The sequence below is a fragment of the Tenrec ecaudatus genome, chromosome 11, assembly GCF_050624435.1.
Source record: "Tenrec ecaudatus isolate mTenEca1 chromosome 11, mTenEca1.hap1, whole genome shotgun sequence".
Classification (NCBI taxonomy): domain Eukaryota; kingdom Metazoa; phylum Chordata; class Mammalia; order Afrosoricida; family Tenrecidae; genus Tenrec; species Tenrec ecaudatus.
In genome coordinates, this window is record NC_134540.1 from 15,589,003 (window position 1) to 15,605,830 (window position 16,828).

At 46.5% G+C, this 16,828-nt stretch overlaps 1 protein-coding gene and 1 pseudogene across 1 annotated transcript in view; both read right to left on the reverse strand.

Moving 5' to 3' along the window:
- Positions 1 to 390: 390 nt before the first annotated feature.
- On the reverse strand, positions 391 to 884 carry LOC142461598 (ubiquitin-conjugating enzyme E2 L3 pseudogene; annotated as a pseudogene).
- A 12,879-nt stretch (positions 885 to 13,763) lies between these two features.
- FREM2 (FRAS1 related extracellular matrix 2) overlaps positions 13,764 to 16,828 on the reverse strand; it is a 191,887-nt gene continuing 188,822 nt past the window's right edge. The window contains exons 23-24 of the mRNA XM_075563602.1: positions 16,323 to 16,469; positions 13,764 to 14,421 (exon numbers count right to left, since the gene is read on the reverse strand). Coding sequence (XP_075419717.1) covers positions 13,912 to 14,421; positions 16,323 to 16,469 — 657 coding nt within the window. The 3' untranslated portion in view covers positions 13,764 to 13,911. The remainder of the gene's footprint in view (positions 14,422 to 16,322; positions 16,470 to 16,828) is intronic.

Consider the following 16,828-nt stretch of genomic DNA (forward strand, 5'->3'; position numbering starts at 1 on the left):
CATGTCTGTTCCCTTATGGATCCCTGGTGACAAAGTGGCTATGCATTGGACTGCTAACTGCTAGGTCGGCAGTTCAAAACCACTAGCCGCAACCCTAGAGAATGATGAAGCTTTCTAGTCTCCTAAAGAAACCTAGTCTTAGAAACCCACTGGAGCAGTTTTACTGCTCTATAGGATCATTATGATTCAGCATCAACTCGTTGGCAGTGAGAAGGAAATGAGTAAGCAGAGCCTCAGCTTTCCCAGGAGTGAACCGAAGAGATACTCTTATCTTTCTTTCTCAGCATGGTAATTTTGAATCCTTTCTTTACAGGTTGTCTGGATCACTTTTGATGAAGAAAACTGTAGAAAGTGCTTTGCCGGGGAGGGGGTCTGAATGCACTGCTGGGATCACAGCTCACTCTCGCTGGAATCAGTCGAGGCAGATTTTAGTCCACAGGTGGCTTCCCCCCCGTATTTCTTTGTAAACTCTTCGGAGTTCTTCCAGAATTTTTACAGTCCTTATTCTTTGGCTAGGTCAGCTCGGAGTGGTGTTCAGGCTGGGGGTCGTTGACCAGGGCTATGGGGGCTGGATGACTTGGTCAGTTTGGGTGGCTGGCTTCCAGTTTTCAGCGCTTGTTACGGCAGGCAGACCTACCTCTTCTCATTGATGTTAGAGTGGTAGATCTTTGTTTTAAAGGTGATCTTCGGTGGTTTGAAGGTGCACTCTGCTGGAAGTTTGATTTCAGTTCTAAAGACCCCCTTATCATCTCAAGGGTCGCCAGGAACAATAAGCCCTTGTCAAGTCAAGAAATTAGCTTCATCAAGCTGGATTTACAGAAGGTTTTCATTCCACATAGGCAGATTTCTTCAAACTCCTTCATCCACCTCCTGCTGGCTTCCATAAGCAGCTGCTTCTTATTCTACCAACCATCCACACAGGTTGGTCATAAATTGCAAAATCTTCAGAACACAAGGTCGCCCTGATAGCCTTCATTTCCAAAAGCAGTTTCTTTGGTCTACCCCAAAATGTCCTTCTCTGCAGTGTCCTCTTGGGGGATGTGACAAAGAGCCAAGCAAGAAAGCTTGAAGGGAAGCCATGTCCCTCAATATTTCTCCCAGGGTGGGGATGGGGGCCTAGGCTGGCTCCTGCCTGCCAGGCTCCAGGTGGGCAGCAGGGAACTTTATTGAGAATGTCCATTCTAGTCTCACCACAGAGCCCACTTCTCCGGTAAATATTTCCTGCAAAGTGTTGGGTAAATGCTCATCCTTAGGAAATACTCATGCCCTAAAGGGAGGCCTTACTGATTAAAAAAAAAAAATCTTCCCATAGTGAGTGAAGGGGGAAGTGCAGAGTGAAGACCCAAAGCCCATTTGTTGGCCACTGGAGATGCCCTCACAGAGGGGTTTAGGGGAAGAGATGAGTCAGTCAGGGTGCGATGTAACACCGATGAAGAATACAGCTTTCCTCCAGTTCCTAAATGCTTACTCCCCCACTCCCCCCAACTACCATGATCCGAATTCTACCTTGCAAGTCTGGATAGAGCAGAGGTTGTCCACTGGTGCAAATAGGAGCTGGAGGCACAGGGAATTCAGGGTGGATGATACCTTCAGGACCAGGGGTGTGAGGAGCGATACGGGGAGGGTAGAGGGTAAGTGGGTTGGAAAGAGGGAACCGATTACAGGGATCTACATGTGACCTCCTCCCTGGGGGATGGACAACAGAAGGGGGGGAGGTGAAGGGAGATGCCAGACAGGGCAAGATATGACAAAATAATAATTTATAAATTATCAAGGGCTCATGAGGGAGGGGTGAGCGGGGAGAGTGGGGAAAAAAGAGGACTTGATGCAAAGGGCTTAAGTGGAGAGCAGATGCTTTGAAAACGATGAGGGAAAAGAATGTACAGATGTGTTTTATACAAATTAGGTATGTATGGATTGTGATAAGAGTTGTATGAGTCCCTAATAAAATGTTAAAAAAAAGAGGAACTGATACCAAGAGTTCAATAGAAAGTAAATGTTCAGAAATTAATGATGGCAACATATGTACAACATATGCTTGATACAATTGATGTAAGGATTGTTATAAGAACTGTAAGATCATGATCTTATAATAAAATGAAATAACAAATGCAAAAAAATTTTATTTATTTATTTATAATATTTTTAGGGGCCCATACAACTCTTATCACCATCCATCCATACATCAATTGTGTAAAGCACATTTGTACATTCATTGCCCTCATCATTCTCAAAACATTTGCTCTCTACCTGAGCCTCTAGCATAGGTCCTCATTGTTTCCCCTTCCTCCCCGTTCCCTCCTCCCTCATGAACCCTTGATAATTTATAAATTATCATTTTGTCATATCTTGCCGTGTCCAACGTCTCCCTTCACCCACTTTTCTGTTGTCTGTTCCCCAGGGAGGAGGTCCCATGTAGATCCTTATAATCGGTTCCTCCTCTCCAACTCACCCTCCCTTCACCCTCCCAGTAACACCACTCACACCACTGGTCCTGAAGGGATCACCCACCCTGGATTCCCTGTGTTTACAGTTCCTATCTGTACCAGTGTACATCCTCTGGTCTAGCCATACTTGTAAGGTAGAATTGGGATCATGATAGTCAGGGGATGGGGGAAGCATTTAGGAACTAGAGGAAAGTTGTATTTTTCATCATTGCTATACTGCACCCTGACTGGCTTGTCTCCTCCTCCAGACCCTTCTGTAAGGGGATGTCCAGTGGCCTACAAATGGGCTTTGGGTCTCCACTCCGCACTCCCCCCTCATTCACTATGGTAAGAATTTTTGTTCTTCGATGCGTGATACCTGATCCCTTAGGCACCTCGTAATCACACAGCCTGGTGTCCTTTTTCCATGTGGGCTTTGTTGCTTCTGAGCTAGATGGCCGCTTGTTTACCTTCAAGCCTTTAAGACCCCAGACTCTATATCTTTTGAGAGCTGGGCACCATCAGCTAAGAAAAAATTCTTGTCAGCAAGAATTGGAATGGTGAAGGTATTAGATCAGTGGTTCTCAACCTTCCTCATGCCACAACCCTTTAATACGGTTCCTCATATTGTGGTCTCCCCTAACCATAAAATTATTTTCATTGCTACTTCATAACTGTCATTTTGCTACTGGTATGAATCAGGCAACTCCTGTGAAAGGGTCCTTTGACCCCCAAATAGGTCACGACCCACAGGTTGATAACAGCTGCATTAGATGCTTGCCTTTTTCCTGGGGCCTCTTTTCAACCAGACTTGCCCCAAAGTCTTCAGTGACTGGATCAGTGGTTCCTTGAGAGCATGGCAGGGAAGTTGGGGGTCAATGGGGTGCTAATAGTAATGAGTTATAAGAATGAAGAACATGTATTAAAACTGATTGTGGTGATTATTGTGCAACTATTCTTGATGTGATTGAATGATTGAATTGTATGACATGTGAATTACATGACAACAAAACAGTTCAAACAAAATTTTTTAAAAAAAGAAAGAAAATCAGATAGACAAAAGAGAAACACAAGGGCCTAGCAGCAATAGGAACATTTGGTCTCCGGGATGTTTCCTTCTTAAATTCCCCTCAGGAGCCAAAGCCGTCCAAGCAAGAAGCATCTTTGCCATAAGCTTCCTGAAGCATTCAGATTAAAATCTTTCTAGCAACAGGGGGTTTTGCATCCCCCAGCTTCCCATACCTTTGGGATCAGGGTGGCTTCGCTTATAACTATAAGGACAGCCTGGACGTGTCCATTTCAGAGCCTGTTTGCCCAGCGGCCTCGCACAGACCTTTCGTCCTGGCCCATGGTCTACTTGTCGGATGATATTCCCTTCCTACTCAGGTCCACGCTGAAGATGTGCAGGAGCCCTGGTAGCACAGTGGGTCTGCACTGGGCTGCTATCCAAAAGGTCAGTAGTTTGAAACCAGCAGCCAGTAAGCGAGAGAAAGACAGGGCTTTCTACTTCCACCAAGAGTTAGTCTTGGAAACTCACAGGGGTGCTTTGACCCAGTCCTATCAGGTAGCGATCAGTCAGCAGTTATGCGATGGCAGTGAGGTTATATCAACAAGGCGCCTTGGTGGCACTGTGGGTTAGGTATTGGGCTGTTGATAGCCAGGTCGTTGGTTCAAACCTCCCAGCCACTCTGTGGGAGGCAGGCGAGGCTGTCTGCTCCCACACTCCCATCTGAGAAGCTCGAAGAAGAGTCAGTGTGAGTTTTGCAATCAGTTTCATTGTGACTAATTCCATTGTGGGTTTTTATTGTCTCCCTTATATTAGGTGCCTCTGCGGGGGGGAGGGGCTGATGATGACATTATGGCAGGGAGTTGTTATTTACCACTGTCATATCCTGGTGGGCCTGGATTCTTAGAGGTTCCTCTCACCAGACACTTGCCAGGTTGGTTTTCTCCTTAAAAAATCCACTCCCATTGAGTTGATGCTGAATCACAGAGACCCTATAGGACAGGGTAGAACTTCCCCTTGAGTTGCAGAGACCCACCGTTATGGGAATTGCAAACTTCCATCTTTTCCTGAAAAGTAGCTGATGGTTTCGAACTGCTAACTGTTTGGTCAGCAGCCCAATTGTATAACCACACCACTGGGGAAGATTAGAAATCACACAAGCAAATTGCTCTTCCTTGGACTTCTGTGCTGAAGACTGATGGACCCATGCACTTTTTGTTGTGTTTGACGGTCTCTATCCTCCTTCTTTTTGTGCTGTTTCCTGCTTTGAAGGGGTGGATGTTCTTAAATGTGACTGCTAACAGAAAGATTGGCCATTCTCACCTGCTGAGCGCTTCTGTGAGAGGAAGGCCTGGTGTTTCTGGAGAGGTTAAGGGGTCCTCAAACTATGGCCCCATGGGCCACATGCGGCCCGCTGAGGATATTTATCCGGCCTGCTGGGTGTTTTTGCCCTGTTTTGGTTTTACTTCAAAATAAGATATGTGCAGTGTGCATAGGGATTGGTTCATAGTTGTTTTTTTTTTTTTAACTATAGTCCGGCCCTCCAATGGGTCTGAGGGGCAGTGAACTGACCCGCTGTTTAAAATGTTTGAGGACCCCTGGTAAGAGCTCGGGGAAACCCTAAGGAGCAGTCCTACTAAAAGCATAGGGGGTCACTATACGTTGGAATGGACTTGGTGGTCCCCAACAATATACTCCAACATCTACAAGAGGCCTCGTTGGCATTGCTCCCTGCTAGCAAAAGAGTGGGGGCACTATGTTGAAAATCTGACCTTGCGATCAGTGAAATGCACATGGAAGCTTGTGTAAGCGTGCTCAGTTCACTTGGGCAGCAAAGACCCCAACAAGGGGTCGGAGCACTTGATTCATCCTCATTGGTGCATTTGGGCAGGATTTCATGACTACTGTGGCATCTGGTCACCCTGCTCTTGGGACAAAGCCCTAGCCACTCCAAATGTTTTCCCAAAATCTACATGGCTTGTGACAGGCTCCTGACCGCCTTTGCACTCTGTAGAAAAGCAGGAAGGAGGAAGGGCTTTGTGGACAGACCCAGTTGAGGAGAGACCATGTTTTTACTGCAGGGGCAGTGAATTATTTAATGTGGCTCTTTTAGTTAAAGTCTCTAAGGACCTTTTCCTGCATGGGTATGGTAAGAAGGTATGAGTAGATACTGTTACGATTTACTTGTAATTGTGGATTCCCTGCAATGACATCCTGCTATGTGTGAAATGAGCCCTCTCAAAAGCAGGAGGGATCTCATTACCAGCAAAAGCCAGGAGTGGAGCAAGATCCCTATGCAGTGAACCTCCTGGGTCCAGATGACCATCAGAGGAGCAGCAGCAGGACCAGGAGTCAGAGTATGGAACAGAGTGAAGGACTTCCCACCCCAAAAAGCAAGTTGAGTGCTTTGGTGCAGGAGGCTAGCTTGCAGAGTGGATGCCTCTGGCCACTTAATTGGGAGTGTTGGAACTCCTGACTCACAAGCCGAATGCCTTTGGGTTGCTGCCTTTGGCCATTTATTAGCACACTTGACAAAAAATTTTAACAGGTCTTGATAAATAACTCAGCCATGAGAAATTCTCACTGGCATTACAACTTGCTAATTTCCTTGATAGATTAGAAGTAATCATGAATTTTGTCTATGAGTCCGGTGTCACCACTGTAATGGATCCTTGAACCTAGAGATCAAGTAGAGAATACCAATGAAGATAATCCGTTTACCATCAGTGTCATGGGGGCAGTCACAGTTCAGTGATAGAATTGCCTTCCATGTGGGAGGTTCAGGTGTGATGCCCAACCAGTGCACCTCAGGTTCAGCCCCCTCTGGTTCCTCGCTGGCGGCTTGTGTGTTGTTGTGATGCTGAGCACGAGCCCTTCTAACTAAAATAGACCAGGAAGAAAGGTCTGATGATCTGCTTCTGAAGCCAGCAAACGAACACCCTGGGAATTATAACACCACTTTATTCAGCTGTCCTGGGGTCCAATTGAGTCAGGCCCAACATGATGGCCACTAACAACAGCCACAATCATGGAGGTCATGGGGGCATCTGTTTCAGTCCCGGAGCCTGCAAAAGCCCTAGGCCTTGAATGAGAAAAATGCGAAGTTTATTCCAGGAATTTCGTGAGCTGAGTGTAAATACAAGTTGCAGAGGGCGCCACAATAACTTGGCCAGTTGAACACATACATTTACATCGGCTTTATTTGTCTTACGCACGTGAGCATATTTGGAAGGAACACGAGGGGTGTTGTAAAATATAAGCAGCACGCGTTTTTGTAGGCATGGATTTAGGACTGAATTACTCCAACAAGCTGCTTAATTGAGTTCCCAGGGAAAAACTTCAATGTCCAGCAAATACACAGTATCCTAGTAAATAAATGGGAGGGAAAAAAATGACCCTTTGGAAGAATTCTCATGGGAACATCATCAAAGCTATTAAGCTCTGTAAATACTTCTAATGCACACAGACATCTCACTCTGTGGTTAGATAAATATGAATTTGCCAAGTGGGTCCAGGGGGCTGGGAAGGAAGTAGGCACTTAATGCAATTAGAAGACACAGAGCCCTTGTCTGGGACGACGACTTTTCTTAATATACAAATTAGCTTAAAAACATCTTGCCAAGAAAACGAAAAAAAAAAAAACCCCAAAAAACCACAAGTTTCTGAAGCCACAGTGAAAGACTGCTTTGTAGAACTTTTGGTAATGTGCTTAATTGTGGTCTACGTAGAAATAGTAATTTAGCCCATTAATGTTAATTGATTAACACCTTTCAATACTTTAAGTGATTTTTATACTACTCTTTTCTTTATAAAGGCTAGCTTTTCAAAAAAATTCACATTTCTCATGGTCTTTAAGGCACCATCCTGAAAATACTTACATGAAAGGACTAGGTATGAACTGGAAAATACATACCACTAACAGAAATTCACTTGAATTAAGTGAGCATGTAGTCAAGAGTAGGAGCCCTGACTGGGCGTGGAGTGGTTAGGTGTTGGGCCACTAACCACAAGGTCAGCAGTTTGAAACCAGCAGCCTCAGGTGAAAGGTGGGGCTTTCTACTCCTGTAAAGAGTTACAGTCTCAGAAACCCACAGGGGCAGTTCTATCTTGTCCTACAGGGTCTCCACGAGGTGTTTTTTAAAAAAATGGTAATCAGAGTAACACATATCAGGCTAATAATAAAAGAAGGCACTATCTGTTTGTTAGAGAATTAAAAAAAATTCCAACACAGTTAAGATTTTAACCTCCTTCCACCCCCATTTTGGAAAATAAACAGTTTTCCAAAAGAATTTCATATATATGTTCTTTGATATTTAAAAACTTTAGTCACTGAAGTCCTCAAAAGAAGGTTTTGCATCTTAACCACCTATGGTGACCCTCCAGTGAGAGAATCAAGGAAGACTTGCTATTACGTGTTCATGGTGATGGTTTCTGCTGTTTCGTGGGGAGTTCTTTTTTCTTTTCCCAAAGCCTTAACACTTTGTAAAGAAGGACACTCCGCCAACGCAGGGCCGCCCTCCCAGCTTTCACATGAATGAGAATGCGAGACCTTTCAGAGAAAGAGAGAGTCTTGCCCATTAAAGGAGCCCTGGTGGTGTAGTGCTTACACCTTGGGCTGGGATCCACATGGCAGGAAGTTCAAAACCACCAGCAGCCCCGAGGGAGAAGAGACTGTGCTTTCTACTCCCATCAAGAGTTACAATCTCAGACACTCACAGGGTTCCCTATGAGCCAGCACTGACTGTGTGACAGTGAGAGAGTCCCTTAATGGAGTCCTGGGCGAGTAGGTGGGTACAGTTGGGCTGCTAACCACGGGGTCCTTTTTAACCTAGCAATGCAGGAAGAACAATAGTGCAAAACGGTGCCCATTTATTATTACAAACCATCAGGCCAGCAGTGTAAAAGCACCGGCCGCTCCACGGGGAAAAGATGAGGCATAATATGTGTTAAGGACATTCAGTCTCAGAAACCCACAGAGGCAGTTCTCCAACCTGCAGGATCCCTGCAATGCAGAATTGCCTCGATGGCAGGGAGAGTTCATTAAATGAAAAAGAAAAAGAGAAATGAAATTATGCATGATTGCTGGCACACGTGTGCATGCTACTGTTTTCTAGAAAATGTTCGGAAGCCCACACAAACATTAGGCAAAAGAAAATGATTGGATTGAAAGATAAAATGAAACCGCTGAAAATAGTATGGAAAAATCTGACTTTTCTCCCAATAAGTTGAAATCCAAAGAGAGGGGTGCATTTCTGTTTTGTTCTCTCCACTTCAGATTGAGAGAGAGAACTCTTTCTTTACCCATTTCAATGTGTTCTATGAGATCTTTCTTGTAGAACCTGCAGAAAAAAACCATGCATTTCTATTTAAAAATTCCTTTTGAAAATCCAAAGAGTACTCCCAGCCTTTTGTTCCATCCAATGAGCTGGAAACGAAGAGCAACGGGCCACGAGGGATGCTTTGAACTTTTGAGGAACATTTTCTGAAATTGTCTATGTCGTTACCCTGTAATACTTCACTCAGTTCTGGGAAGAACGCTTTATGAAGCATATTAACTTTTGAACTTCTGTCAAAGAAACTCCTCGTATAGTACATTTCCATCAAGGATCATTCTGTTTGAGGTTCCTGAAAATCTGCTTGTGGGGCCATTGCAGTTAGAAGTATGTCTGTACGGTTCATTGTTCTCTCAAAATTGGGTGTTTGTTGGTCTGAAGCTTGTGTGTGTGTAACAGAGATAGTGGAGCAGAGGGATGGCAGGTGGGAGTGGGAGAGGAGGAGGAGATGGAGGAAGAGTAGATGCTGATGATGGAGAAGAAGAAAAAGATGGAGAAGAAGGAGAGCGATAAGGAGAAGGAGGAGAAGAGCAAATGACCTGAATACTGGCATTTATTGCTTCCTACCAAGTTGCTCACTCCCGAACCACTGAGCTTTGGCGAGTTTAAGGATTAAAGATTTGCATCCATTCATTTGCCCGAGAGTCAGCCCGACACCAGGTTTGCCGGTGGGCTGGCTGATTCTCACCCTCTTGCTGTCGCTATCATAACTAGGCAAGTGAAAGAGTTTCAGAGTCTCAGGCAACACGCGTGTTTTCAAATGAGTGCAATTCTGATATTCCCAAATGTGCAAAATATACACTTTTAAACCATTTCCCCCTTCCTATCACAATATCGAATTGGCTTCCAAGTCAACTCTAAAGAGTCGTTTTCGAAACAACAGCAGAAATAAAACGTCCACTCTGTCAAGCATACACATCATCGCATTTATCTGTATTCTTAAAATGATCCACCAACTGTGGATCATCCGAATTCTTAACACCGCCATGTGGGGAGGGGAGAAAGGTTCTCGAGCTGTCACGGAGAAGTCCATCCAGTTCCTTTTAAAATGTTGACTTCAGTGTTGGTACCCTGAGGAAGAATTACAGGGGACACAGCCTAATAAAGTTATGCCGATGGGCCTGAGCACAGTAGGCAGGGCCTCAGTGTCACCCTGTAAAGCCATCCCTCTTGAACTAGTTGACCTGGCCCTTCAAGCTTCTTATTTATGTATTACAGAGGCTACGGAGTGGCAGAGTAGGAGTCTGATGGACTCATTTTGCGACCATTCTCTGATGATGCTAGAGGGTTATAAGAAAAGTGTAGGGGCAATGTTCCATCCTTGGAATACAGCGGGCTTGTTCGCTACACAGCCGCAAACAATATGCACTTTGTAATACCTCTCCTCCGGGTGGGTTTAAGAACAGTTCTATTAATTGTTGGTTTGAAAATCCGTGTCTTCCGTCTGAGAAAAGAATGAGGTTGTTTTAAATGGAGAAAGAGTAGATGCTAGAGAGATTTAAACTTCTGAGCTGTCTTAAAGATGCATCTTATTTCATTGTGTGTATGTACCAAGCTCATTCATTCCTCTACAGCCAGAGTTTTTGATTGTGTCTACCTTTTTGCTTTCACGGCAATGGCTCCAATAAACATGGATGTGAATATGAAATAAAATATAATGTCATCCTGGTGCGTGGTTTTGCCTGGTGCATCTCCTAATGCAGAGCCCGTCTCTTTGAGCCCAGTAAAAAGCAGAATTCAATGATAACCGCCACCCACGCCCTTGAGTGCTTCTGGTTCACACGGTTAAGAGAACCCTTTCTTATTAATATTTCTTTTTATTTATTTGGTTTTATTATATACTAGCAACAAGACCTTGTTTTAATTGAGGTCAAAAGCTACTGACCATCTCAGGAGTTGTATTTGTTTACACACGGTTCTCTATGGGAAGATGTTTTATGTTGTACTCTTTAACATACCCGATAGTTCTCTAAACAGGGGTTAGATCCAAAAATATGGGTCTGATCATTTTTCCCACGAAAATTAAAAAATTGTCCATGTGTACGAAATTATATATTCAGTAGGTAAACATGGGGAAAATGCTGGAAGCTATTCAAGAAAACTATTGTTTTAATAAAACTCATATCTTTTGGATAAATTCTTCCCACTTCTCTCAAGCTCGCTTTTTTAAAGGGAAGGAAGGAAGGAAAGAAAGAAGAAAGGGTAGGGGAGAGGGGGCAGAGAGAAAAAGCAAGCAAAAGGGTGAGCATTCTCTTCATTAGACCAGGATCGACATACTCCCCATTCTAGGAGCTCAGCTGGTTAGCGACAGAGCTTAGCGATTCAGTGGTAGACTCTCATTTTCCAGGTGGGAGACGCCACGGGGGTTCAAGCTAGTACACCTCTTGCACAGTTACGACCTGTCTGTGAGTGCGGGCTTGTCATGTTGCTAAGATGTTCAACAGGATTTAGTGGAGCTTCTAGGAGAGACTAGGGTGAAAGGCCTGGCAATCCACTTCTGAAATCAAAGAATACACACCCCATGGGTCACAATGATGCGATCAGCAACCCCTCACTTGGCAGGCACAGGACTGGACCATGGTTTGTTTTTGCACACGAGTTTGGGGCTGCCTTGCTACATAGTAAAAAGTTCATGTACCACGTGGAGCCGCCCAACTTGAGTTCATTCTTCCCATGTAAACTATGAGGTAGCCAAAGAAGCTGCTAAGCACCCGTGGAAGGTAGAGTACAACAAAGAGGTATGATTAAAGAAGAGTCTCTTTATATTGAGCAACGACCTCCTGGGCTAGATCAACCTTCTGCCATCCACTGAGTGGATGTAGATTCATAGTGACATTCGAGGGCAGACTAGAACTGCTCCTGGGGGTTTCTGAGACTGCCCCTTTTTACAGGAGCAGACAGCCGCCTCCTTCTCCCACAGAGGATTTGATGGGTCTGGTCAGCAGGTCAATACTTAATTAACTCGTGCCCCCAGGAATCCTTGGGCTGCCCCATTCTCTTTCTCTCTTTCTATAAGTCATAGGGTGGGGAGATTCCTTTGACATGTAGGGGACACCTGAAAACTCCACAGTCAAAGACTACTACTGTCCAGTGATTTTTAAAAGACTTAGAGCGTGGGGTGCAGATGAGGGGCAAGTATTAAACACGTTACCATGGCCTGTCGATTTGCCCCTGCATCAGATGCACCCATAGCACCGAGGTCAGGCGTGCCTTTGAGAGTCCCCCTTTCTCCAGGATGCTAAGTGCCGCTCGGCTCTGGCTCCTAGTATAAAGGGATCCTGGGCAGCACATAAGCCCTAATCTGTGGGTATCTTTTCCTTCCTACTCTTGATCTTATTTTTTGTCGAAAATACATTTATTTGCTTTGCAAAGTTGGTTGTCGAGCTACTGGGCTTTTCTCTTTGCAAATGGCCCTTTGGCTCATTGGTGAAAAACCCCAAACCCACAACTAACAAGCCCGCGTCTGTGGTGTAGTGGTTCTGTGTAGGGCTGCGAACCATAAGGCCAGCAGTTTGAAACCATCAGCTGCTGCTCGGAAGGAAGACAAGGCGTCCTATTCTGGTACCGAGTTGTAGTCTGAGAAATCCTCAGGGGGCACAGCTCAACACGGCCCTATGGGGCCCCTGTGAGTCGGCATCAACTCCACACCTGTGAGTTTGGTTTGGGGGGGTCAATGGAGGAACTGTCAGGGGAATCTTACTCAAACCCCTCGGTTTTGGGGGGTGAATGATAAGTTGCACTGCAAATTGTATTTTTCAGATCTGGAGAGGGAGCTCACTGCCCTTGTCACTGGCCTGGGGAGCTTTCTTCTGGGGTCAAAGAAGGGTCAGCTCAACAATGCCCTAGCCAACTCCACCTCCATTTCTGAGTGACAGTGGCAGAGAACCCCGTCAATTGGACCAGATGCTGATTAGAAAGCAATGGGTTGTGGCCCACTTAGCAGTCTCTAAGGGGCCCACCTGCTCCAGGGTGTGACTACTAACTATTCAAATCTACCCAGGGGCACCTCAGAAGGGAAGCCTGTCAATGCTCCCGAAAGGTCACAGCCACCGAGAACAACTGTACATTGAATTAATGGCCACGGGTAAGGGCTATGCCGGACTGAAGTTCTGGCCACAGCTACTCTGAAGGCTGACCACGTCTCTCAGGAGGTTCCCATGTGAGAGCAAGCACGCATGCGAGGCACCCCGGTTACACACCATCCTGTTAATAAATACGACTTTCTCCCTTCCGCATCTGCATGCGTGTTTCCCCTAACCGCTCACGGGGTCAAGACTGCCAGCAGGTGTTCGGCTCAGTTCCCAGAGAATATGGTCCTGTCCACGTGAATGGAACCGGCAGCACTTCATCATCACCGCAATGTCACGAGCCTCCCCCTGTCCCGCAAGCATCGAGCACCAATAAGGACTACTATCGTGCAGCGACTCTGCTCTGGAAACAATCTCTTTCAGACGGAACATAGTCTTTGATTCAATACAAATGTGAACCAGCGGGACGATGGACAATGAGGAAGAAACCTCATTGCCTCTCTACCTTCCTCTCTCCTCTTCTCTATTTTTCTCAAGTACAAAAGAGGATGCTTTTGGTGGGGGGGTGGGGGATGGCAGTGGTGGTGGAGGCACTCCTGGTCATCATTCTACGTGGTCTGTATCTATTTGCTACCTCGTCCTAATAAACAGCGAGCTTATCCTTCGGGCAGGCTAGCAACTAGAACTTTGGAATCATACACTGTTAGCAAATGCATAAACAAGGTGATCTCTGCACCGTCACCTTTCTTACTCGGTAGCAATCATACTAATGTTCTCATTAACATTTTGACAGTCTGTTAGCACCTTGGAATAGGCCCAGCTCCGGTGTACGGAGGAAATGTCTGGCGCGAGAAAGACGTTCTTCGCTGGTCATCTGCGGCTCTGTATTTGTGTGAATACATCGTGATTGTCTTCTGGGCCAGGGGGAAGGGAGGTGTTCTTTGTTGCGTGGAAAGGTAGATGAAATTCAAATCAAAGTACGTGAGCATTGGCAAGTCCTCTGGGGCAGCTTCTTTGTGGAGGTCTCCTGTCTTGGACTGCTCACCAAAAGAAGCCTTTGGGGTTACACTGGTCTTTCTGAGGCACTTGGGGAAAAGGCTGGGTTCCAGGCGCAGGTGTCAAACCTCTGAACTGTCGCTGCTGAGGCCCTGGGACGGCATCATGGGCTCGCTGCTGCCTGAGCCGCTGGGGGCATCCTTCTTCCTTGGCTTTTCTTTGCTCCTGCACATCAGGACTGCAGTGACAGTCAGGCCCACGGCGAGCAGCCCCACAGCGATGCCTCCGACGACTGTGACCAGGCTGATGTCTGAGCCGGAGGGGCTGAGCTCGCGAGGCAGGACACCATCCGGTGGGGCTCTCCCCTGTGGGGTTTGCTTCTTGTCCACTCGCTCCAGGGAGATGTGCAGGATGTTTGTGCCTCGGTTCTTCTCAGCACCGATTTCCCACGTCAGCGGGGGTGTGCTCCTGACCTCCCTCCTCTTGTGGCTCGTGGAGGGCACCGGGGGCATTGCGGGACTCAGAGAATGGTACTGGTACTCCACGCTTCTTTTGCCAATACCACGCTGAGCGTTGTCCCGGGATCGCACTGTATAGATGGCATGTAGGTACCATTCTCGGCCCAGGGAGACCTGGGAGGCACACAACATTGTTTTGTTAGCACATGGGATGGTATGCTGGCCTGGTTCATCATGATTTTCAAGTGGAATAATGGCAGCTTTTTCCCCAGAAGAGGAAGGTGATTTCGAACTTCTGACCTTGCAACCACAGCCCAACCCACAACCCACCATGCTAAACCATCAGGGCTCCTCTCAGTCTGCTTAAATCAATCTCTCTCTCTCTCTCTCTCTCTCTCTCTCTCTCTCTCTCTCTCTCTCTCTCTCTCTCTCTCTCTCTCTCTCTCTCTCTCTCCCTCCCTCCCTCCCTCCCTCCCTCTCTCTCTCTCTTTCATTCCTTTGCAGGTTTTCCCAGGGCCTGTAGGAGGAAGGAATGTTCTGACCAATGTTTGAAGCACTCAGAATTAGATTGGTCAGATACTTTGAGAATTGACAGTAAAAATGAAAACAAGCACCCCCCCCCCCCACCACCACCAAAGTTTCTACCACAATTTCTGCTGGGAAAGCTGCAGAATAACGAATGCGCTTCCTTCTTATTGCCCCCACAGGTAGAAAGATCACAGCTTTCCCCACGCCTGTCAGGCTCAGGCAACTGCAAGCACAGTTGCGAAGGGCCCTTGTTCTTACAGGTAGTCACAAGGGAGCACAGCTCTGTCCTGCCTCTTTGGAGTGATCCGTGTTGCTATGGCTGCAGGACCGCCCCCTTTCCCCCTTCCCCCATACATCTGCTCTCTCGGCATGAGTAGTTTCCATCTCAGCTCATGAAGTGTTTTGAGAGGGGAAATTCTGTGTGTCCACCTGCCTCTCCTGAATGGAGCAGTGTGCCCAAGGTCATTCTATAGGGTCAGGAGAAGAGAGGGAGGAGGTTCTGCATAGGAAAAGCAGAACTCCCCCTGTCAGATGTGGATCCACATCTGGAGGCACAGATAAAGCTCTGACCACCGGATGAAAGAATGGGAACATCTCAATAAACATCATAATGGCTAGGATTTAGGGATGCTCACCGCAGGCCCAGGACGGTGCTTTGTGGTTGACATATCTTTTCTTGTTCAAAGTTCACACGAACTATTGGACCAATGACTATGATTGCCACCGACATCGCAGGCATGAGAAGTCGAAACTCTCAGTTCGCCTCTACTCTGACTTCCCGCGACCCCCTATGCGGCAAAGCTTGCGCCCCATGGGGTTTCCAGGGGTGGATTTCTGAAGAAGGTGGGTTAAGGAGCCCCGCTGGTGGCATGGTTACACTTCGTGCATCAATCTGCATGGTGGGCATCGGAACCCACCGGCCGCTTAGTGAGAACGACTTCCGGCGCCAGCAACGCTCGCACCTGGAGTCGCTACGAGTCACCATTGATTGGACTGGAAGGAAGCGAATTTGGTTCTGGTTTGGTGGTTATGAGTTGGGCTGTGAGCCACAGGTTGGCAGCTAAAAACCACCAGCTGCTCCACGGGAGAAAGACACAGAGCTTCCTCCTCCCGTGCAGCGCTACCATCTCTGTCACTCACAGGGGCCGCTCCACCCTGGCCGATCGGGTCGCGATGAGTCAGCAGAGACTCATTGGCAGGGAGTCTGATTTTTGGGTTGTTTGTTTGTTTTGCTGGCATAGTGGCTTACGACTTGAGCTGCTACCAGAAAGGTTGGTGGTTCAAATCCACCAGGAGCTCTTCAGAAAAAAGAGGAGGCTTTCAGCTGCCCTTAAGATTTACAGCCTCAGAAACCCAAATGGGGCAGTTCTACTCTGTCTGGCAGGGTCATTATGAGTTGGAATTGACTCGACGGCAGCGAGCTTGGTGTTTTGAATTCTTTTGGGTGGATTTGAACTTCTGCCTTCAGTTAGCAGCTTCACCTGTGAGCTCTTTGCCCCACCACAGTGCTAATACATTGGTTGGAAATCGGCTCCTCTTTGGCTCACCTGGAAGAGGGGTGTTGAGTCAACTTTAAATCCATCAGATCCAGGCTGGTTTACTAAGAGAATGGCTTCGGGGTCATCCGCTGCCAGTCTGGCATTAAACAGGACATCTCCAAAGCTGGTGGCTTGGGTCTCGGGCTGAGCTTTGTCCTTGAAGGACAAGGATAAGGATGAATGAGTCAGATGTCACAGTATGTTCATGATCATTTGAGCAGATTAAAATCACCATGGATGTCACTGATTGGTTTGCACGATTGAAAAAGATGTTCTTGTTTAAAATGGTTTCAGTAAATACATACATATATACATACATACATATATCTATCCAGTTTCTTTTTTCGCATGTATGTTACTAGAGGCCTCTAGTCTACTTCAGCTTGACTTCTGCTTTTCTTTTTAGCTATTCAGAAGAACAGTTAGGTCTGAGGGGTAAGGAATCTGGAGGGTTTTTCCTTTAAAATTTTGGTTTTTAAAGAAACATTTTATACAGTTATACAGCCCATCTCAAC